Genomic DNA, 25,502 nt, shown 5'->3' on the forward strand with positions numbered 1-25,502 from the left:
ACCTGTGGCGTGAATCGCGACATACCTGTCTCTGTGTGCATTTGTCTAGTCACGGATTATTCCACTAGAACAACTAGAAACAATATATACTTAAGGAACAAGACTAGATGTTATTTTTGTTAAAACTGTGAAATTAAAACTTTACAAGGTGTTGGACCCACTGTGAGATTGCTGTCTACAAATGAGCAAAGGGGGGACAACTCTCACATGAGTACTGGACTGATGTATACAAGAAACCATCTATTGGTATGTCTATATGACATCGTTCACATGCAAGTGGTATCAATAATAACAAGGTACAAGAGGACACTGTTACAAAGACAATGAGAAGTTAACAGTTTTCCTACTGGACATGTATGTTATTATAAATGTCTGCCATTGATACGCGTCAAGGAAGGATTTGAATCTTAGGAATCAGACATTTTTCATTGTCGGATGAGTGTTTAAGGAGAAACTTGAAAATACAACATATTTGAAAATTTGAATTATTCATATTCTTGAACATTTGTAAATTTAAAAAGTTGTATTTTCAAAACATAATTTCCTGTTGTTTGTACATGCCATTGATGGACGGATGACGGCAAGTTAAAAATGGACAAACATTTGCTTCTGGTCAACCCCAAGACAGCACATGCCAACATAGGCAATCTCAGGGACAGACCTTAAACCTACACACCCCACAATAAATGTTTAGTCCCTAAGGTAGCTATAATACAGAAGTAACATGACATCCCTGTAAATCTTGTAAGTTATCAACATTGGTGTTATATGCTTGCTAACATCAACACATGGGTTATAGAAATGTGAAAACAATACATTTGCTAGCAGTGTAAAAAAAAACACTTTTGTCATACCTGTTAAAACAAAACATGTTGTTATCTGTATGAAAACAATAAAGTTGCCATCTATGTGAGAACCAAATGGAAGTTGTTATCGCACCCACCCCTGAAATTTGTCTTTGAGAAAACAGTAAACAAGCTGTGAAGACAGTAAAGTTGTTATCCATAACAGAGCTGTCTTCATTCAAGTTAGAGCATTAGAGATTGCAAGTTTGAAATTTAATTCTGAAAAAGATTTTCTTCTTAAACTAAACCATCAGTTTGTTGACAAGTTTTTCTGTTTAAAATTATATTTTGTTTTACATAAAAGAGCCATCACACCAGACAAAAGGAAATTTGAAAATTCATTAATGTGTTCTGTCATTACAGAGACGATAAACTGTTATCTTATGTAAGTGGTATACATGACAATATAATGCAGACAACAATTTCATATAACGAATCAAGTAAACGTCATATTATCGTGTCATGTACAAAGGTCATGTGACAGTGTCATGTAACAATGCATGTGACAGTGTCATGTAACAATGCATGTGACAGTGTCGTGTAACAATGCATGTAACAGTGTCATGTAACAATGCATGAGACAGTGTCATGTAACAATGCATGTGACAGTGTCGTGTAACAGTGTCATGTAACAATGCATGAGACAGTGTCATGTAACAATGCATGTGACAGTGTCATGTAACAATGCATGTGACAGTGTCATGTAACAATGCATGTGACAGTGTCATGTAACAATGCATGTGACAGTGTCATGTAACAATGCATGTGACAGTGACATGTAACAATGCATGTGACAGTGTCATGTAACAATGCATGTGACAGTGTCATGTAACAGTGACATGTAACAATGCATGTGACAGTGTCATGTAACAATGCATGTGACAGTGTCATGTAACAATGCATGTGACAATGTCATGTAACAATGCATGTGACAGTGTCATGTAACAATGCATGTGACAGTGTCATGTAATGCTGATGTTACTAAAAAATATCATTACCAACATGTAAACAATGTATGTGTTGTAATAAAATACCTGCTATACCATCATGGACATATTGCGTAATAATGTTAGCTAAAATATATCACTATCACTATATATACTATTTCAGAACTTTTTTCCAATTTCTTGTCTCTAAAACGTTAAACTTTTAATTTTTAACAACACTTAATATCAGCACCAAATATTCTAAACTCCTCGTTAACACATACACAACAACACATACAATCATTAACGTCAATTTCAACATACAAGCAAACAGTATATAGGTTACACAAAAATAGCTTCATCACAACCGTTGATATGTTTCATATTGGTATGAAAAACAATTAACTTCAACTATAACACACACTCACAATCATACACAAATTTAAAACAGTCAAGTTAAGCACTAAACATTATATAACAAGCAAACCACTTTTAACATTCATAAGTAAAATTGTTGGAATGCTAACAATATCACAGACAATTGAGAAGTGTTTGACAAGAATCCGTACTAACCAGTATTCAAATTAAGATGAAGGTTACCTAAAACCCAAAGCCTTAAGAGAAAATATGTACACCTAACTATAGCAATTTTGTTATTTGAAAACAACGTGTATACGTGTGTCCTTTCAACAATCTGTACAACTTTCTACATATTCACCATGGCAGAGGAACTATTTTGATGAACCTGTACACAAACAACTCAATAAATATGTCACTGCTATCTGTGATCGCATAACATCAATTTACAAAAAAAAAAAAGATAAATCTTTAGAGATTTAACAAAAATTTAAGTCAAATTATAACTGAGTCACAAATTCATATTTAGGTTTAATTTAAAATTCATATTCATTAATGGTCATATATACTACTCAAAAGAACTCAGGCTCTTTCACATTACTACAGTTTATTTCAAGACATGTAACCAAAGTATTATAAAGAATTAGGTGTTCTTTAAGCTTTCTGAGTAGTGTTCTTATTGCATGAGACAATGCTGGTGTACCCTACATCAAGATGGGAAAATGTGCACAATGTATATATTTGTAAAACCCAACTGTATAAATATACATACTATTCAGACATGTTGCAATATTTGTTGGACATAATTTCTACAATAATATTACATTCAAAACTATGAAAACCTGTGGTAAAAGATAATAAACACTTGGAGATTGTAAATGGAGAATATTTTGGCAATAGAATCACAATGCATGTTTTTATTCAGCTATATGAAGGTAAATTACGTATTGCCATAGTCTTCCAGGATCTTAAAACCCTTCTAGTGCCAAATCATATAAAGTGTGCTATTTCACATCACAGATTAATACTACAGTACGTAATATTCACCCTAGAATACCAAGTCAGACTGTACAGGGTAATTACAAAATATTTCTAAATATATTACACTTTTTATCATCAAAAACATTCGAAAAATATCAGAACAGTACTGGCCAATCACAGTCAGTTGCCAAAACTTAGGCCCACTAAAATTCCAACCAATGTGTCTTGTCACCTCCTTGCATAGGAAACTGCTTCTTAAAAGAACATTTTAGGGAATCTCAACCTGATTTCACAGAGACAATTCCTCTTTTAAACTTTGATTAGCATTGGTGGATGAAATTTTAGGCCGACAGTAACACGTGATCCTGAAATCTCATTCTATCCCTGATACGCATCTGTACAATGTGGTATTTTCTGACCCAACTTATCTGTCAGTTATTAGCAATTAATGAAACACATTCTAACAGACAGCTTCTATTTCTCCTGGTAGAGCTGAAATGTTTAATGTCCTCCAGCTTTGGTGTAAATGGAAAAAACAATTTTGTCATTACCTGTAAACTAATGATGCCTAAGCCAGCTTGAGATCAACATCCTGTACATAATGTATGCAAGCCAAAGGGAGCACACAAGGGAGACAACTGGACATAACATGTAACAATAGATCAACATTTCATAGTTCACTAAACATCAAACCTATGTGGACAATAGCCGCCATATAGCTGTAATATTGCTGAGTGCGGCATTAAACAACAAATAAATAAACAAAAATGTGGATTGTACAAATAGGTATTAATTCATGTGATTAATGCTCTTTATTGAATACTTTTGGTGGCATTTTTCTTTGCGCTCACATTGTGTCCACTGACAATATCTATGATATACTGAAAAATTAAAGTGTTGTTTTGTCATCAATTTAAAAAATACCAACAATAACCTTTATACAATTAGTGTAAAAAAAAAGAATAAAATCAATAACTTTTTCAATCTGTTTGATTGAATGGATATTTTTGTGTTAAGACATGGTGCCAGGAGCACGGAACACAATAATGTTATACCCAACATGGACCATCACAACGCTATGTATGGAGGCGCCCTTCACATCTAGGTGACAAGAGGTCACTACACAAAAATAATACATACAAACATCAACACAGACGCTATCACATCTTGGCATGCCTACAGAAGACGCTCAATATTAATGGAATATTGTTCTTTGGATTCAATTCATAATGCAAAATTACACTCTTGATAAGATCTAGCAAGTGTGGGTCTGACTATTTGTTCAAAAATATGCTGTTTGGCTAAAGGATGTAGTTGTTTCTACACACACAAAAACTGTGAAGGCTTACAAAAGTCTTATGGATGTATTTGTTTCTGCACACACAGAAACAGTGAAGGCTTACAAAAGTCTTATGGATGTATTTGTTTCTGAGGACAGTTCCCAGTGGATGTATTAGTTTCTGAGCTTCTTAGTTATACCCATTTTCCAGAGGAGTCTTTTGCTGTTTTCTCTTTAAGACATGGCGGAAGTCAACTTGAGAGGGCGATGATTCTACGACCTTTCTGAGAGTTCCATCCGCAACATCAAAGTTTGTTTTCCGTAGTTTGGCTCGCATGTCAGATAGTGAAATTTGCCTTGTCACAGATGGAGTACCATTTCCAATGTGGTTGTCACTTTTCGATTTAGGCACATTTCTATCTTCAGATCTGAAAAACAAAAAGCTAAGTATATAGTCTCATTTGTGTCTTAATCAGCTTTATCATTCAATCATTAACATTCTACATTACACATCACTTACATTGCTTTATCAAGTGTACTTATAAGCAAAATAGATACAATTTAACATGAACTATTTTTCACATGGTATGTTTTCCAAATATCAATGTCTCCAACATTCAAAATATTGAATGAAATATATATATGCATTTGCAATTTCATAAATATTTCTGATGACTCAAACCATTCCAAAATTGTTTTTCATAAATCATGACTTTATACCAAGGTTGTTAATCACACAACTGCAAGACATTCCCAGCCAGTTGAACACTTTGGCACAGTGTTTCAAACATTACATGCCACACACCAGACATAATGCTACTATCAGTTGAGTAAAACAATAATTAGCATGTGCATAAATCCCAATCAAAGCAAATATCGACATGGGGATTCTAGTTTTGAATAGATTGCCAGCAAATAAGCTCTACTGGTCATAAGAGGCAACCAATAGGATGGTCGACCTGTGAAGATCCGGGTTAGAATTGGTCTTCAGTAACCCATGCTTGTCGTAAGAGACAACTAATACGGTCGGGTGGTCAGGCTTGCTGGCTTGGTTGACACATGTCATTGTATCTCAATTGAGTAGATCGGTGTTCATGCTTTTGATCACTGGATTGTCTCGTCTAAACTCAATTATTTACAGACTGACGCCATATAGCTGGAATTCTGCTGAGTTTGGCGTTAAACAACATACCAACCAACCAATAAAATGGTCAGGCATAGTGATTTGGTTGACACCATGTGTTCCCTATTGGGATGGATCATTACAGTATCAATCGGATGGACATAATAATCACTGGATTGCCTGGTCCACACTTGATCATTTACAGACTGCAGTCACACAGCCTGAATATTGCTGAGTGCAGTGTTAAACAAACAAATGCAAACATTGAGAAATGCAATTTCAATAAAATGTGTTAGTAAATGGGAGGTGGGGTCTTGTAGGATTAGTCAAGTGGACAATTTATTATCAACATTGAAATTTACATTAAGAATCCTACAATTACAGTAAATATGTAGCTATGCACAGCTGACAATGTCAGAAACAACAATATTAACAAGTAATAACAGATTATTTAGACACATATATATGAGAAATATTATCTCACATGGAAATTATCAGTAAGACAAAACCTTAACACTGAACACTGCCAGATGTCATATTCGGAAGATGTCATTGCCTCAAAGGGATGTTGGATGGAAACGTGGAGATACTGTGATATTATGACAGTGAGGTAAAAGTAAATATGCATTGTGAGTGCAAACTTGTGCCTGAATATTCAAGATTACCTGGTAACCATGGTTACAGATGAGTTATCCAAACACTGATAGAGATAATTATATAGATCAGATTTTCTTCAAAATGGTTCATTGCATGCATTTTCAGAAAATATCAAGACATAAAGTCATCTAATCATACAAATGTAATATCGTTTTCAAACTGATTACAGGTTTACTCTTCTGCAGCTAATGGTTGTTGTAAGGGGCAACCAAATGAGTCACTGGCTCGCTGATCCTTATTGTCATATCCCATTTGTGTAGATCAAGGCTTAAAATATAGATTGTCTGGTCCAGATTAGATTATTTACAGATAAAAACAAACAAAACAGTATCTGTACTTCCTGACATTCCACACTGTTACTGTTAGACCACAACAAACTAGCTCCTTCTTCATCTGTGGTTATTTTCCAACTTCAGTGATATTATGTAACAGAATCTAATTATTTCAGCCAATTATTCTGTGACTACTTTTAAGGTTCATGTGGTGCATTATGAATTAGTATTTTCTTTATCATGAGAAACCTGGCACCTGTAGAAGTATCAAATGCAAGCATACATTTCTTTTCAGTCAAAGGTTTCAATGAACAAGGTATCAATTTTGTTGTGGCCTTTGGCATAAATTATTCACTCTTTACAACCTGATGGTTGTCCTGGATATATGCTTCCTAAAGTATTTCTTGGCCTAATTACCATAGTTTGGGCTACTTCATACTTGCCTTTGAGTTTTCACAAAGAACTTGTGTTATTTTCCTTGAATGTAATTGCATTACCTGATTAGATCAAGTCTGTTACAAACCTACAAATACTTTAAAATAATTATACCATTGATCTAGTCAATTAATCTTCTGCATATTTCTAAAAATAGTTGGATAATCTAGATGGCATTATGGAAGACATCTTTGCATTATGGAGCTTTTGTAAAATTTCACTGTCCCTACAAAAAAATGAAAGTTCCCTCAACTAATTCTTCCAAGTAAGTCAGCAACAAACACACCCACCTTTGCATGTCTCCATTTGTTCCATTCTCCAACAAGCGTACATGCCCCCCTCCATTCATCATGGGCATGGTCTGAGAGTGAGGCAGTGGAGGAGGTGGAGGGGGTGGAGGAGGAGCAGGGGCACCTGTGGGTGAGTCCATTGCCATGTCCAAGGGTGGAGGCGGGGGAGGCATATCTGGGTCATGACCATAGGAAACATTTAAAGTGTTCTCTTCCTCTTCTTCTTCGTACTGTCCATAGTCGACAGGTATTTGGGACTGCACCACTGTCTTCCTCCAGAAGCTGACCACACTGGCGGCCATTTCCTTCTCCAGCCTCTTGGCCATTTCATGAGGGTCATTATCCTCTTCGAAAAACGCCGACTTGTCAGTCATGAGGTCAGTCTCCACAAGTCCATTGGTAGGGTACTCGATCTCATCATCAGAACTGGGAATTAGAACATGTCCAATTAACATTTTGTCATGAAAATACTTTTGGATCCAAACAAATGACTGAATGTTAGTATGCTACATATATTAAAAGTGGCTAGCATTCATGCAAACTATTAGTGCATATAAATGTGCATATTGAGTTTCATCCACACCAGGTACCACATCTATTTCACGTTGTGATTTCTCACTTACAAGCTGAAGCTTTAAAAGATCTATTCAGTAGTTAGTTGCGGACAGCATCCCCATGCTGGGATCAAAGGTCAAAACCGTGTGTGTAATATACTCATCACCACTTCTGAGGGTTAATAATGTACAACTCAAAGGAACTTACAGAGCTCTTGATTGTTTTCATCTTCCTATAGTTAATATGTCATGTCATGGTGTATATATATGGGTATTTGTATAGCGCTATAGTGTATCAAACATACATGCTCAAAGCGCTTGTGGAAGTCACACACTCTTGTGCTGATATACTGTACGAAACAGTAAAAAAGTCTTAAAAGAGCAAATGTACTGGATTTACAAGCAGAATGTTCGTGATGGGTGGAATAAGGCAATCAAGTTCTTCAAATTATGTCGTGAAGCTGTTATTCTGAACAATAAAAATGTTTTTGCTAATTTCAGATATTTTATGAAGAAAGGTTTGCATGTGCATGGCAAGTGCATGAAGAGTAGAAATATTTTCAACTTCAGGCTGCAACTTAAGTACTCATATAGTCAGCATCTTTATGCTTGTGCTTGTGACTTTCTGCAAATGGCATCTCAATGGTGAGGTTTCAATGATGAGTTGGTCACATAAAGGGAATGCTGGTCAGCATCTTGTTCAACTACATGGGGGTTGTTGTATAGAATGCAGTTGCATCAAGATGTTCTGTGGTTTAACGAGCAATTGGATGCATGGTGTCTTCACTGATTTCAGATTCTTACAATTTTCACTAAACTTTTGCCAAAGGAATCTGTTTTGGTTGATGATCAAGGCTGGTTGTTCCTTGGTGTAGGCATCATAAATTTACATTTACAGTTGATCCAACAGTAGTGGGGATGAGTGTATCTCGGATGGTGACAATAGGCTCTAGGATTAACAGTTTTTCAATAGGCATCAAGTTCCAAAGCTGGCAGAATATCATTAGTATAGAGGGAATTTATCGTCAAGTTTCCTAATGTATTCACACATCACCATGGACTAATGTATTCACACATCACCATGGACTAATGTATTCACATGTAACCAAGCACAAAAATATTCACACGTGACTGGGGACTAATGTATTCACACATCACTATGGGCTAATGTATTCACACATCACCAAATACCAATGTATTCATACATCACTATGGGCTAATATTTTCACACATCAGCAAGGACTAATGTATTCACACATGACCAGAGACTAATATATTCACACATGACCAGGGACTAATATATTCACACGTGACTGGGGATTAATGTATTCACACATGACCAGGGACTAATATATTCACACATGACCAGGGACTAATATATTCACACATGACTGGGGACTAATGTATTCACACATCACTATGGGCTAATATTTTTATACATCAGCAAGGACTAATGTATTCACACATGACCAGGGATTAATGTATTCACACATGACCAGGGACTAATATATTCACACATGACAGGGGACTAATGTATTCACACATCACTATGGGCTCATGTATTCACACATCACCAAATACCAATGTATTCATACATCACTATGGGCTAATATTTTCACACATCAGCAAGGACAAATGTATTCACACATGACCAGGGATTAATGTATTCACACATGACCAGGGACTAATGTATTCACATGTGACCAAGAATAATGTATTCACACATCATCAAGGACATATCCATTCACACATCACCAAGAAGTTATCACCAAGGACAAATGTTTATACAAATCACCAAGGACTAATGTATTCACACATGACCAGGGACTAACATATTCACACATCACCTTGAACAATGTATTCACACATCACCAAGGACTAATGTATCCAAGCCCCTGTCAACGATCCCTACAGCCCACACAACACAGTGTCAGTACTAACTCAATCTCCTGTGACGCGAGTGCTTGTTCCTGTGCCAATCGTAATGGAGCGTCCCAGGCCAGGCTAGAGGAGCTGCTGTTTTTAGGTAAAGATGTGGTGGAGGTACCAGACTGGAGGTCGTTAGGCTTGCTACATGCCAGGACAGGAAGTAAGCCATCAGAGTTAACAAAATGTTAGTTAGGCAGATACCCATGGGTTGTAGACACTAATAGCTATTTTCTATCTAGCCGTTTCTATGTATACTTCAAGTGTGTTTGGTGCATAGCACTGTCACTGAAGATCATTCTAAATAGAAACACTGTTCATTAACAGTGAGTGAGTGAGTGAGTTTAGTTTTACACCGCTTTTAGCAATATTCCAGCAATATTCCAGCAATATCACGGTGCTCTCTTCACTAACAACACTTCAGGCATTTCTTAAGTATATCAAAAAAATTAAAAATGTAAAACAATTGAAATAAAAGCATGTTTTCAAAAAAGCATATTTTCAATAAAACTCAGCAGTAAAATTTTATAAACAAGGAGGTCCTACACATCTTAAAAACTAAAAATTACCAAAGCCTATCAAAATAAAGGTATCCAAGCAACATTTTCATTGCTTTTAATCAAATAGTTTTATCTATTCAGCATTGCTATGAACTGTTTTACCTTATTAAGCTTCTAACTATTTAGTTGGTAAGCAAGCATATAGCTGCAAAGAATTCAAAATGTTTCTCTACCAAACAACACATGAGAACCATCCTGTGTGAATTGCCATGTGTGTTGTGTTCAGATCATTCACATGTAACATATACTGTTTTGAAATAAACATCCATCAAATCTGGAATCGGCAACACAAAATATTTTAATCACAGATTACCCATGGAGTATACAGGTATGTACAGGTATGTACAGGTGTGTACAGGTGAGGTCTAACAGAATATAATTACAACAAAGGTTATCTAACAACGTATTACAACTGAAACTTGAAAACAACAACAAGAAGTAAATTTAACAAAAAAGGAAATAAATATTGACTACACATTAAATACCATGCTCCAAAGGCCAAACATGAAAACAGAATATGAAAACTGTTCCAAGATCAGGATCATTAATCAATACTTTGTTACTTTGAAAATGTACAGATCAAAATTATTTAAAGAAAAATATACAGTGGCACAATCTGAGCAGCTTTATCATGCTTAATAAGAAATTATATTTCTTTCCATTATAAAAAGATCTCAGCTCTAAGTCAAGCATATCTTTTTGCATATCTTTGCATATATTTGGACAGCACTAAATACCATAAAAAAACCAATGAACATCCATGACAGCAATAATAAGCAGTACACATGTTTAGCATAGAAAGGACAGATGAGAAAGATGCTGAACCTGAAGCCAATGATAAAAGCCCAGAGTATGTATGGTTACCCTTCCTTGAACTGAAGACAGTTATACCTGAGTATGTCACCTTAACGTTCTTACCAATTCCTGGAAACATTATTAAGTATTATTGAGATCTAAAATAGATACTGGAAGTTGATCATGTAAAATGCTGACCGAAACACCTGATTCATGCATGTGTTTATTTTAATTTTGTTTTCAGCAGGAAAATCTCATATTTATTTTTTCTTATGATGTTCATTTAGACCATTAGGTAAGCTAAAAGCAGGGCTCGGTTTAAGAGATGTTAACCTACTTGCACCAGGTGCAACCTAAGATAAAACCTAGTTGCACCAGTCTAAATTCAAGTTGCACTGCTTTTATTGCAATATGCAATGAAAGAAATATGCTATTGAATTATTTAGATGTTTTAGTCAGAAGTTTACCCACTCAAATTTGACTTGCACCTGGTTCAAGTTAGACTATTAACTAGGTTGCACTTTGTAATATTGGGTTGCACCAGTGCAAGTAACAAAGCACTAAATTGAGCCTTGTAAAAGTATTTAATGATACAAACATTTACCACTTTGGAGAAACCATGAACATTGGCATGGACACTGGTGCAGACAAACCCTGGATCATAATCTGAGATTTGAACACAGAACTGACATATCCTTATTCTACTAATGGTACAACCCCTGTGCCATGTGTGAACTTCTATTACAGTGATGATGTAATGTCCAACATTACACTAAGCAATGAATGTGTTGAAATACACAGTTAAACTAGATTAATAATGTTGATAAGTAAAGGCAATAACTCAGTGTCACTGCACAAAATAACCAGATGTTCATGCTATGCAAATCCAGCTAATATAGCTGACATGATTATTAGATCAAGTATCTCCAAAAGACATTCTTCACTCTGGTTAGAATCCATCAGTTATTTATCATGTAATTCATAACTGTATAATGTTTGGTATATTGTTGTCATGGCAACCAAATTGTACATATATTTATACTAGTATATCTAGCATTTATGCTTCAAAATGAAGAAATACATCTGTGAAGGAATTGGCAGTGCAGTTTACAGGGCAAAAAACACTTCCACTATTTCAGTGTGTCAGTTTGATTAACTCGACTTTGATCAATACTTCAAACCTAAAAGTATGCAACAATGTGACTGGTCACAGAATATGTTCTAACATTTTCAAAGTTTGGACATTTTCTATACTGTTTGTAGGAATACTTTTCTACCATAATCATTTCCTTTTCTTTCACTTTCAAATATGAAAACATTTTATTCACTATGGTAACTTTTGTAACAAGGTTGTTTGGTATCAAGTGTGTAACTTGTTTGACACCATTTTGAATCATATTTCAACTTCATCATGCAAGTCAGCTTGACAGAGGATAGCCCAAAGTGATGCATCTCTTCCACATTTACAACACTGGTGAACCTAACAAGTATATATGATGACTAGAAACATAATCATGTTAAACTGGCATTAATCCCACAACTATAAGATACTTTCATTCCAAGATCGTACAGTCTTATCAGACCATTGTAGATGAACCATCCTCACTGTCTACTAATTTGATTCTGACATTGAATTATTACAATGAATTGCATAAGTTACAGAGCATTGTTTGATAAAGGCTCATGTCAACAGCAAATCAAAGCATGCACATGCAGAAATGATGAATCATTAACAGCAACAGATTGTTACATGACCAGACAGTTACTAGGGACACATGGGGAGTTCTAGTGCTCTCATTGGGAAGTACATGATATAACAGACCACTGCTTCCTAAAACTTACATAATACTTACAGAACACACTTTTTCATGTTTAAAAATGCATTTACAACTAAAAAGGCTACATAAAGAATTATGATGAAAACATAAACTTCACACAATGAATGTCAACATCACTACTTCCAAGATTTGTAAACACTTTGTTCCTTCATCACTGGGGAATACATACTGCCACAATGTAGTATAATCACTAATATTGGCCAACCAAACTGGCCAAAGCCTGGCATCAGCATAGTCTACAACTGCAGTATTTTCTCTTCCGCCTAGCCCTCCCTGCAATGGTAAAACCCTAAATGACACATGTCTCGATTTCCTCAGAATCTCCCATGTCACTGGGGCTCCTTTTCAAATTAAAAGGAGTTAAAATTGTGTATAATCAGAGAATGTTTGAATGTGCTTTTTAACATGAACTGTGACCGTACTAATTCCACTTTGGGAACGTTTTATGACACTGGTTATGAAGACTTGGGTCCAAATATTAGCCTTTCAGCAGAAGATAAATCCCTCATTGCAGATACCCGCCCTAAACATTGTTTTAAGTAAATTCACGAGTAGAAGACACCCCTCTGATTGGTTAATGGCTTCAGTTCATTATGTCTCCATAAAAGACTTGAATCGTTTTAGTGGCAGTATGTATACATGGGTGATAGAATAACACAGCGTAAACATTATCATGAAGTACTGACATACATCAGTTCTTATGTTAACGTCACAAAGACGGTGTTCCTTGAGGTTACGTGCAATATGTATGGTATACGCTGGTCATGAGACAGATGCTGGAACCTGCAGGCAACACAGACAAAGGACAGGTAGAAATAACGAGTTACTTGGCCAGGAATGTCTGAGCAGCTGACTCAGCTAATTGTGCTCGAGTACTAAAGGCTGACAGGCTTGTGGGGTCTTGCACTGCTTCATTCCTACAATGTTACATGCCATTGTTGTGAACAATTTGTTCTCTTAAATAGATTCATTTTTCACAGAAATGATAAATTTTATAATTAAGTTAAACCCAAGTTAACACAATAAAGTCATCTCACTTCTATCACTTATATTACATATATCTCTAAATGCTAATGACTGTTTGCTGTCTGAGAATACAGTCCTGTTGAAAGCAAAATAATAATATACATTTCTATGTTACAGTTCCCCATTATTCTCTACTATCCATTGCAATAAATTTGTTTTAAGCCACATTCAGCAATATTGAAGATATATTACACTGGCCTGAAAATAACTGAATCTGGACCAGACAATCCAGTGATTGAAAGCATGAGCATCAATCAACTTTTGAGATGTGATGACATGCATCAAACTGGTCCACTCCTTTCATTAAGTCATCTCTTACAACAAGCATCTCACTGTCAATCCCATTGTAGTGTATGAAAATGTACACTTATGGTCTTTGTGGAGTTTATTGATATTGTACTGATTCTCCATAGAGTATTCCCATATTCAACCCCAGGATAGATTGACTGACTGACTGACTGAGTTTGGTTTTACGCTGCTTTTAGCAATATTCCAGCAACATCACGGCTGGGGACACCAGAAATGGGCTTCACACATTGTACCCATGTGGGGATTCGAACCCGGGTCTTCGGCGTGACAAGCCAACGCTTTAACCATTAGACTACCCCATCGCCCCCCAGGATAGATCGAAGAAGAGATAGACTCTAGGTGGTTAGTGTGCTTGTTACTTCACAGAACAAACAGATCAGAATTAATACTAAAAGAATACTAAATGTTTCATGACATATAAGGCCATGTAGAAATATTATTGAAAATGCAACAATTTCTCATATCTAACTCAGGTGTAAAACTTTTAAATCAAATTTGAATAAAAAACATATGACTTACTGAGATGTGTGTCCATTTGTCAATCCTTTTGATCTGGAAAAGACAATAAATAATTGAAGAGAAGGTACACTCATTCATTTCTTGAAACAAGATATATTTCAGAAGAGAATTTGCAGAGTGATTTTCGAGTATCTTGCTACACTGGACAATAAAAAGATGCGAGGTGGATGTTGACTTTGAAGAAGACATGGATGAAAATGTAGTAATGAATGTATCACTGCCTCATGTGATGGGCCACTCACTTGCTTTCTCGGACCATGGAGTCATAGTACTCGCTCTGCTCCTGTCCCATTACACTGGCACTCAGCCTGAAAACATGTTTCCATGCAATATTACAAGCATTCCGACTAGCATCCCAAAGGTACCATTCTATACTGAAAGAAACAAATAAACGAACACAGGGAAATTCAAGTGTTCCGTAAATATTTTTCCAGTTTTCATCACCAGCTTTGAATAGCACTGTGGGAGGAAATTTGAGAACAAATAAAAGGAACACTGCCATGAAGTGGTGTTCCCTTATTTGTTTCCCTAAGTATATATCCTAGGGGTGGTGGTCAGGAGTGTTCAGGGGGAATGTTTCGAAAAAATAATATTGAGCTCCAGAAAATAGAGGCATCAGAATGCCACACACTGAAGCATTGGGCCTACAGGGGGGTCTTCTTTGGGAAAAGACTTTGTTCAAAACATGCACTGTTTGCTCAGTAGTGAAGTTTCTGAAAATATATGATTTTGATAGAACGAAATAACTCCCTACAAACTGAAAAGGAGCCCCTGTAAGGTTGAAGCTGAGGACATCTAGACTTATTTCATTTAGAGCTTCAGCATGGCCGAAAGGGCTTGGATGTAGGTATGTTGGGAATGAAAATAATATGGTTCAGGGACTGACAGACAGGCTGTCATAAACTGTATGACCGTAGATGAGCCAACATCATAGATAGGCGAAGGTATTTGTTTAACTTGCCCCTCAAAATCTCAATAAAACTGTCATGCCCCGTACATAAGCCAAACTAGTCTAGAAGTATAGTATAGTACTCCTTCTGCAAACCTTTTAGTGCAATTCATATACTCCCCAGGGAGATGAGGATAAGATTTGAGTGCATACTGGTCCAATGACCCAGATAATATGTGTTGCACCATGAGTGAGTGAGTATGGTTTTACACTGCTTTTAGCAATATTCCAGCAATATCACAGTGGGGGTAAACAGAAATAGGTTTCACATATTGCACCAATGTGGGGATTCAAACCCCGGTCTTTGGCATGACGAGCGAACGCTTTAACCACGAGGTTAACCCACCACGCCTGTTGCACCATGAACCTTCACAAGGTGAATGTAATATGGATTGTTATACATGTATTTTGTTTCTTATTATGAAATGAAGAGTCCATTTAGAAGAGCTCACCGAAAAAATATTCATCACAAACCCAAACCCAAACATCCAAGGCACCGCCCCACAAATTGATTATAGCACTATGAGTGAGTGAGTGAGTTTTGGTTTTATGCCGCTTTTAGCAATATTCCAGCAATATCACGGCGGGGACACCAGAAATGGGCTTCACACATTGTACCCAAGTGGGGAATCGAATCCGGGTCTTCGGGGTGACGAGTGAACGCTTTAACCACTTGGCTCCCCCACCGCCCTTATAGGACTATGATGGCTGTAAGTCTATATTATGGTATGGAGTGGAGTAAGAACATTCATATAGGCAGGCAATTTGGTATTGAAAGAACCATGGGAATGGATCCAGTTTACCAAAGTACAAGCTCTGGAACTATCAAGGATGGACCCAAGATGACATATGAAATAGGTCTATAAATGCCATATCCAATATTCATGACTACATCACACACCATACACTAAAACTGAAATCGGAACCTATGCATCTAATCCCAAACAACAGACAGAATAGAACATTATTTAAGATTTCTTACTGTGCACATATGGCACGAAAACAGACACAAAAATCCAAATTATAGTTAAAACAATTTGGATTTGTTTTCTGAGGTATTTTACCAATGCTTTAAATGATACAATAAAAACTTCTGTGATTAACACATTTTGGTATTTTCAGATCCTGTTATCAGAGAAATTCAAGTCCGAAGGTTCCAGTTTGGGAAATTTTGTGACAATAACTTCAGAATTAGAAAATCGGTCTCTAAGAACTTTCTGAAATCATACAAGGCATGAAGAAACAGGCAGATGTATCAGTACAGTGTGCATGAGTTACCTACCCTGATGCCATGTGTGCTGTGGAGGTTTGTCCGGATGTCTTTGGTGTACTGGTGCCGATGAATGAACCATCTTCCCCAGTATCCTCATTAGCAATCTGATTGGTTGAAAAAATACATGGAAATGGGATATAATGGTCGGCATTTTCTGGACCTAATTCATGGAGCAGAATTCTTTTCTCCTTCAATCATTTCTTTTTCCTCCACTTTAACAAAATATGAGGAACATTTTATTCATCAACTTTTGTAACAAAGCAGTTTGGTTGGCATCTTATTTCATGTATGTCAGTTTGATGGGTAAAAGGTCTGAAGTGATACAGGTTCAGTTTGGTGAAACCTGCAAGAATGGGTGGTGCATGGAAACCAAGAAACCTATTCTGGGTAGAATCTGGGAATCACAGAATCGATTGAAAATGAGGTGAGGTGAGGTGAAAGGGGGTTTAACGTCACACTTACGATTATTTCGCTCATATGACGACGTGCATGCATGTGTATGTGTGGCTGCTTGTACTAGCCCAGACTTAAGTTGGTTTTATAGTGCTAGCCCACTGAGATACCATGCCGCAGTTAAGCATGAATACCCCACTCAGACACATTATACTGACTCCGAGCCGACCAGTCCTTGTTGTACCCATTAATGCCGAGCCAGGCTGGGACCAACAAGTACCATATTTTAACGTCTTTTGGTATGACGCGGCCAGGGATCAACCCTGACCTTCCACTCTCCAGGCGGATGCTCTAACCACTACACCACGGAGGCGGTTGAGTGAAAATGAAGCAAAAGGGTAACAAAGATGCTTAATCTTCAGTGAGTAGGTTACTGAACATGGAATTTGAACATGTATGACAATAAGTCTTGAGGCTCCTACTCACACTGTCATAGTACCCTGTCTCTTGTTCAGACATGATGCTCTTGTCTTGATGCAACTTCACCAGGTGTTCCGCTCTGGCCTCGTCAATGTCCATCTTGGCAACACGTTCCTGGAATGTCACCTGCTTGTCCTCAACCTTCACCTCTGCTGCCGATGTGTGATCGTGTGTCAAGACCACAACCTCCACGGGAACACCTCCCGTCTCTTGTTGTTATTTCTTTGCATACAGACAGTTGCATCTGCATTGTAGGCTTCAACCTGAGAATAGAGGAGGAAGTGACGTCAGATAGAATAATGTCACAGTATTTGCTGTATTCAGTTTTGGGTGAGTGAGTGACTGAATGAATGAGTGTTGTGTAACAATGCAGTCAGCAGTTTTACATGCAGTCTTAACATGACAATCACCCACTACTGATTTTCACACAAATTTCACGGTGATTAAAATACAGATTTTGTGTCATGTAGGAGCGTCACTTCTGTTTTGTAAAAGAATGTTTTTGGTCATGATGGAAAGAGTGAGTTAGTGCATGAGTTAGTTTCACGCCTCTTTTAGCAATATTCCAGCAATATCATGGTGGGGGACACCAGAAATGGGCTTCACACATTGTGCCAATGTGGGGCTTCGAACCCGGGTCTGTGGTATGACGACTAACACTCTAACCACTAGGCTACCCCACCGTCCCCTTCCAATGCATGTGACTGGAGATTACATTTCCATACACATACAGGTTGGGCTCGTGTTGTATAATTGGTCTGAATAATCAAATTGTCGTCTACGTAACAGATTTGTGAACGGCTGGAGAACGCACAGTTGTCAGACCATGTTGAGACACTGAACGCCAACATTTGGTGTCACAGTGTAATCAACACTACATCCAAAGAAATAAGAACGAATCAGATTCCATTTTCTCACAGCATGGATAGACCTATGACTGCCATATATTTCATGCTACAAGTGGACTCCCAAATTAAAAAACATTAAGGTTTATCATGGATCAGTACTTACATAGCCCTAATGGGATCAGGTGGTCAGACTTGCTCACTTGGTTGACACATGTCATCAGTTCCCATTTGCCTAGATCGATGTTCATAATGTTGATCACTGGATTGTCTGGTCGAGACTCGATTATTTACAGACTGCCGCCATATAGCTGGAATAATGCTGAGTGCGGCGTAAAACTAAACTCACTCACTCAATCAGCTACAGAACTAAAGCATGACCACAATAACCAAGTAGATTGGGACATGCGGTTTTAACATTTTGATCACAAAATGTAATACCATGGGTAAAGAAGTTGCAGCATCAACAATTAACAGGCCCAATACTTTGTGACCATATACAGGTGCATCCCTGTTCTTGAAGGTCAGGCCCATGAAGGTCTGGGTTAGAATATTGATCTTCAGTAACCCATGCTTGTCGTACGAGGCAACTAACGGGATCGGATGGTCAGGCTCGCTGACTTGGTTGACACATGTCATCGGTTCCCAATTGCGCAGATCGATGCTCATGCTGTTGATCACTGGATTGTCTGGTCCAGACTCGATTATTTACAGACTGCCGCCATATAGCTGGAATATATCTGAGTGTGGCATACAACTAAACTCACTCACTCACTCTTGAATGTCAGGGACTGGGTGTACATAACTCATCCTTAGTCCCTGCAGCAACTCTCTCACCTGTTGACCAAAGTAGATTAGTTCCAGTTCCTTTTTGTTCTTGTATTCCTGCAACTGTCCATAGAAAACCTTGGAGCGCCACATACGGAAGTATCTCTGAATGATCGTGGCTGCTCTCTCAGCTGAATACACTTGCCGGCGTTTCTCCCTCTCTACCAGCTTCTTTGTTTGTTTCTTTCGGAACACTGGAACACATTTCTTGCTTCACAACACAATCACTGAACATCTCATTACAGTTTAGATTTTATTGCGCGTTAGATCTTATATTTGAAGTCAAAACAGGTGACATGGTAAAAAGCAATAGCCATTGAGGCTTCTAAATTCTAAATATACCTTGTCTTTATACTGAAGTTAACAAGCTAGGCTCCGTTTCACAAAGCTCTCGAAGCGCTACGACTATATTAAGTCAATGTCACAGTATAGGAGGTACGAATGCAACGAGAAAAGTTACGAGATTTTAGGCTTACGAGAGCTTTGTGAAACGGGGCCCTGTTCCACAAGAAAAGGATAAAGGTCACACTTCAGACCGAGCAACCACAGTTTCAATCAAATGTCCTCAAATCATCATGGATTGAGGTACTTCATCATAATAAAAGATCTGATTGTAATAATACATGGGATATTCAAAACTCAAAAATGGGTGTATACTCATTTTGGTAATACTGCTTAAATACACAATGTCTTCAAATGATTTCAAATCTGATACAGTACTAAACGGTTACTTTGACATAAAACTACAAAAAGTGGAAATCACTGTTCACATGGTCATATTTATACCTGCTTGTATTTTCCTTGCTTGTTCGTCTTCTTTTCTTTTTTCTTCCTTGATCCGTTTTCGTGTAATGTAGCCTCTGTATGCAGCTTGTATGGTGACAGCCGAACAGTGCCGCTGCTTGATCACTGGCTGGTACACTTTCCTGGCATGTAACCCACGGGCCACTGACAACATATATCATAAAGTCAGTCAAATTATAACAGAACAAATGTCATTCAAACACCATGTTCCACCCAATCTTCATTCACACAGTCACTATCCAATCTTCATTCACACACTGTTGCCATCCAATCCTTTTCCACACATCATTGCCATCCAATCCTCATTCACAGTCGCCTTCCTTTTTCCTTTCACACACTGTCGTCATCCAATCCTCATTCACACACTGTCGTCATTCAATCCTCTTTCACACACTGTTGCCATCCAATCCTCATTCACACACTGTCATCATCCAATCCTCTTTCACACACTGTTGCCCTCCACACTTCATTCACACACTGTCGTCATCCAATCCTCTTTCACACACTGTTGTCATCCAATACTCATTCACACACTGTCGTCATCCAATACTCATTCACACATCATTGCCATCAAATCCTCATACACAATCGCCACCCTATCTCCTTTCACACAATGTCGACATCCAATCCTCTTTCACATGGTGGTCATCAAATCCTCATTCACATATTTTGGTCACCCAAAATGCTTTCATATTTTGAGGTAATTCAGTTCTCATTCACACGTTCCAGCCAAGCAAACTTCATTTAGATGCCAAGTTCTCCTTATCCTCAGTTCAGCTGCATCTTATGACACAAATCATGAGTACCTGGGACCTTTCTGTTCTGGAATTTCCTTGGAGGCAATACAATCATGTGTAAAAATGAATGCTCCTTTACAGACTAATGCCTGTGCGAGTTATCTTGCATGTACAACAATGGTTCCAGTTTGTGCCAATAAAGGACAGGACTGTAACTGTGTGGCAACTTGCACTGTTAGCTGCTGTTGTTTCATTCTTTCTACTTTCATTCCTACCTTGACAAGCAATGAATCGTCAAAGCAAACTTACATTTCTGTAGGACAACAGCTGCCCTGCGTCTCTGCTGTACAACTGTCTGGTACTCCTTCCGTACATGCCATCCTCGGGCAACTGCAATAAAGATGGATTACTATTGCAACTGAAGCAAATGTGGTACAAACATTCTCAAAGGGACAAGAGGTACTTGGGACCTTCTCTGCTCCAGAATTGTCAAAGAATAATCAGGCATGTGTGATTGGGACCTTCCCTGCTGCAGAATTGTCAAAGAATAATCAGGCATGTGTGATTGGGACCTTCCCTGCTCCAGAATTGTCAAAGAATAATCAGGCATGTGTGATTGGGACCTTCCCTGCTCCAGAATTGTCAAAGAATAATCAGGCATGTGTGATTGGGACCTTCTCTGCTCCAGAATTGTCACAGAGGAATTAGACATTGAGTGATTGGAATCTTCTCTGCTCCAGAATTGTCAAAGAGAAATCAGACATGAGGTGATTTGGACCTACACTGCAATTAAATTATCAAAGGGAAACAAGCATGGCGACTTTTGGATCACAAGTTAGTTGATAACCATTGTGAAAAATGAATCCTTACATTTCTGCATGATGAGCACTGCCTTGTCTCGCTGCCACTTCATTCGGTAGAAGCGGGTTCGACTGAGCCAGCGCCTCACACATGCCTGGACTAGAACCAACTTCTGGTAGAAGTTCTCGTACCTCCGAGCTAATTCCTCCACATGGTAGTACTTCAAGAAAACCTGCAAAATACAATCCAAGAGAAGGATAGTTCTTTTGGCTATCAAATATTTTCAAAATTACCAACAAATATTTTTATTGCATTATTTCACAAGACCTTCAATCCTTCAGCATTCTTGTGCCGCTCATATATGTGGACATATTGTTCATTACAGGAATATCACTCCACAAGAAAACATATTGATAACAAAATGAGAACATTGCCTATATCAAAATCAGAAACAGAGCATAAGAAATTGCTGGATTACAAAATCCATCCCGTAAACACAGGCCTTTATGCATTGGTTGAAAAAATATTTGATCACTGCTTGATAAATGTATGCCCTCTTTGAAGAAATTTCTGGTTAGACATCATTTTAGTCAGAAAATGATGAAGCTGAAGTTTCCCTATGAGAAACACATAACTTCTTTATAATATACAGGTGGGCACGAATGTTTGTTATAACCCAAGTGTAGACATTGTGGGAAGGGATGTTAACGTATGACTTTAATATATAGAGGATACTAAATGACCTTCCATGTAATACCATTTTTATTAAATGAATTAATGACTTGGTACTAAACGAGCGAAAGCTAAATCTTTCACGAGTTTAATAAAAATTGTATTTCACGGAAGCGAGTTTAATATTCTGTTTATTACTGTCCAACATAAATTGATAGAAATTGCCTACTAACAGTGTGATGACTTTCAGCTTCCCACGAGTCAAGCAAGGTCTAATACCATTGTGACAGAGGCATTAGTATCATGACGTCATAACTGTAAACCATTATGATGTCATATGTCTAGTGGCACTACACTGTAATATTGACGTAAAAATATTACACTGCAGTATCTTCCACGGGAGAGTAATAAACTTTCTTTCATGTTCTCTTTCAAAGGTTCTCCCATAATATATGCAGCAATATGACTACTTCTCTATAATGAAATCCTTGCATTTAATAATAATCAATCAATCAATATATACATTTGTATAGAGCTAATATCCATCCTTTGGAAGGTTGCTCAAAAGCTGTTGGGTGTGGTAGGCTGCGAGAATAAATGAGTCTTTAATTTTGATTTGAAAGTACTCAGTTGCTCTTCTGATCATAGAGATAGTGGTAGCTTTTTCCCTAAAGATGGACCACTAGATTGAAAAGACCTGTCTCTGAATGTCTTTGTCCGACCAACAACTGACTTTGACATATGTTGTGTTGATGATCTATGTAGGCAATAAAAGAAGGACAGCTGCCCACCTTTGTCCTGCCGATGGCCCACTGATGAAGTCCCAGCCTCTCCAGGAGGACAGTGCAGGTCTCAGCATTGATGGGGATCTTCTCATTCCACTGGAAACACAGCACATGGTACCTGGAACACACAATACACATACAGCACCTTCATCAAGCATGAGGGGGTGGTGGGGTAGCCCAGTGGTTAAAGCATTTGCTTGTCATGGCAAAGGCCTGGGTTCTATTCCCCACTTGGGTACAATGTGTGAAGCCCATTTCTGGTGTCCCCTGCCATGATATTGCTTGAATATTGCTAAAAGCAGCATAAAACCGTACTCACTGACTCATCAAGCATAAGAGTCACAAACCAGATGAAGATAAGCAATGCCAGTGATCATGAGAATCTGGATGGGTGGATGTTTTCGGGATCTTTCGGAAACATCGGGATGTTTTCGGGATCTTGACCGAAGATTTACAATAAATTTTGATCTTCTTGACATTGCTAGAGCAAGAGCAGTTGATTCTTGAACAGACATAACTCTTCTTTTACACCCAGTCACTGTTATGTGTTCATTTGTTGCTTGTTTGTTGTCAACAGCTGCATTCAGTAATATTTTGGACAAGGCGATGTAGAGATTGATATCATGAGCATCAATCCACTCATCTGTGGTACAATTACCACAGACACCAAATCTTGGATTCTGGGGATCAACACACTCTTACTCAGAATCCTTATGGGGAAGTCATTATTAGAAGCATCTTTAACTAAGAAAAAAATCAATAAACACAATAACTTACACCTCATGCTTAATAAAGAACAGACCATACCAAAATCCAAATCTCAACATATCCATGGATCAGACTCAAGAAGCCATTCAAACCTACCTCTTGAGGAACTCACTGAACTGTATCCTGTGAGAATAACCCTGCCTCCTGATGCGAGTAGTCTCCAGGACGCCAGTATACTTCAGCTGAATCATCACCTTCTCAGACTCAAAGTGTTCTGGATCCTTTTTGTCGTTCGGCTTGATACATCTGTTGAAGTGAACAAAATGTTATCTATTTTCTTCAAATAACTTTTTGAGCATGTTAGACGTTAAGTTATTTTTTTCTTGTTTTACAGATGACCTTGCCCTTAAGTTTGAATCAATAACTTTTTTCCCTACCACTTCAAATGCATGCCTAGAAAACCCCAAAACAAAAATAAAAAGTGAGCTGGTTCACTCTACATCATCCTCGATAATCTCCAGGGTATACATTACCATCACTCTCCACTATACCCTGGATGCATCCACGCTTGGGGCTTATGATTTTATTACCTCCCTTGGCTCTACTCACAGACAATGACTGAGTTACAACCGAGCTTGCCAGTTCAACAAAGATTTTAGCAATATTCGCAGCAACACTCAGATTTTGGGGAAATAATAAAGACAAATTCACAGATCTGAAACTTTTCAACATATGAAAGAACTGCCTACTTCTTTTCAGATACCTCTGCAACAATTGTGTCAAGTTTAAACAGTTAGATCATTTAAGAAAGAAAGAGTGAGTGATTGGTATGCTCAACTTCCCAGCGTAGGCACCATTAGGATAAAACCCCGGCCCTGGTTCACACTACACTATGGGTATAGGACAGAGAAATAATGACTCTACATATGAAAGGTTCATGAGGGAATAAGGTTCATGACTGACAAATTGACAACAGGTTACATTGTGGAAGCTTCAGTCTCAACAGCATACAACCATGGGTCAGGACATTTGATATACTCTAATGATGCTTCCTTCATCTTGGTGTTTTGGCAACACACACTAATTAACATAAAAAACAACTGCTCTGACCCTAGTTTATAATATGATTCCATTCTCCATAGAGACCTTTCCATCGTTGTACATTTGTTTTGGGGCAGCAGGAGTTTCATAAAAGACAAATGACAGAAAATGCTTGGCTACCTGACAAAATGTGGAGAGCCAGCCACCATCTTGGCCAGGAGGTCCATGAGGGAGAAGCGAAAATATGTGGACACTGTCTGCTGGATCCGGGTCATGCTGGTAGATCCAGATGCATTCTGGAACGAACATCACATACCTGTTATATACAAGTCTCATATCTATCTATGCCCATCACACACCTATCATATATTGGAAACACAACACGCCTTAGTGTGAAGCCCTATTAACATTGTTAACCGTCACTGTTCGAAGCATCCATGAAAATACAAATAGACTTTACTCTGTGTGAGAGCAAGTGAGTTGGGTTTACGCAA

At 37.8% G+C, this 25,502-nt stretch overlaps 2 protein-coding genes across 6 annotated transcripts in view; both read right to left on the reverse strand.

Annotated features, from left to right (window-relative positions):
* Positions 1–3,243: 3,243 nt before the first annotated feature.
* Positions 3,244–17,922, reverse strand: LOC124254750 (histone-lysine N-methyltransferase set1-like). 5 transcript variants are annotated; one of them, XM_046688594.1, is made up of 8 exons: positions 17,794–17,922; positions 16,924–17,018; positions 14,935–15,000; positions 14,693–14,725; positions 13,666–13,755; positions 9,661–9,789; positions 7,166–7,591; positions 3,244–4,816 (listed from the first exon to the last, which is right to left on the reverse strand). In XM_046688594.1, the coding sequence occupies exons 1-8, from the start codon at positions 17,884–17,886 to the stop codon at positions 4,579–4,581; spliced, it is 1,170 nt and encodes a 389-aa protein (XP_046544550.1). In that variant the 5' UTR covers positions 17,887–17,922; the 3' UTR covers positions 3,244–4,578. The 5 variants fall into 5 exon arrangements, with proteins under 5 accessions (XP_046544550.1, XP_046544551.1, XP_046544552.1 ...); XM_046688595.1 differs by lacking the exon at positions 14,935–15,000; XM_046688596.1 differs by lacking the exon at positions 13,666–13,755.
* Positions 17,913–25,502, reverse strand: part of LOC124254747 (myosin-IIIa-like) — a 128,306-nt gene continuing 120,716 nt past the window's right edge. The window contains 8 exon segments of the mRNA XM_046688589.1: positions 17,913–18,050; positions 19,470–19,654; positions 20,247–20,408; positions 21,311–21,391; positions 21,872–22,034; positions 23,266–23,377; positions 24,124–24,273; positions 25,189–25,304. Coding sequence (XP_046544545.1) covers positions 17,961–18,050; positions 19,470–19,654; positions 20,247–20,408; positions 21,311–21,391; positions 21,872–22,034; positions 23,266–23,377; positions 24,124–24,273; positions 25,189–25,304 — 1,059 coding nt within the window. The 3' untranslated portion in view covers positions 17,913–17,960.

Source organism: Haliotis rubra, unplaced genomic scaffold, assembly GCF_003918875.1.
Source record: "Haliotis rubra isolate DU_JTF1 unplaced genomic scaffold, ASM391887v1 Scf580, whole genome shotgun sequence".
NCBI classification, from domain to species: domain Eukaryota; kingdom Metazoa; phylum Mollusca; class Gastropoda; order Lepetellida; family Haliotidae; genus Haliotis; species Haliotis rubra.

Coding starts and splice junctions, on each gene's coding strand:
- LOC124254750 (XM_046688594.1), bottom strand. CDS start 17,886: ATGGACATTGACGAGGCCAGAGCGGAACACCTGGTGAAGTTGCATCAA. Junction 15,001..16,923: donor ACAGCACACATGGCATCAGG/GTAGGTAACTCA, acceptor ACATGTTTTCAG/GCTGAGTGCCAGTGTAATGG. Junction 14,726..14,934: donor TCCATGGTCCGAGAAAGCAA/GTGAGTGGCCCA, acceptor TGTCTTTTCCAG/ATCAAAAGGATTGACAAATG.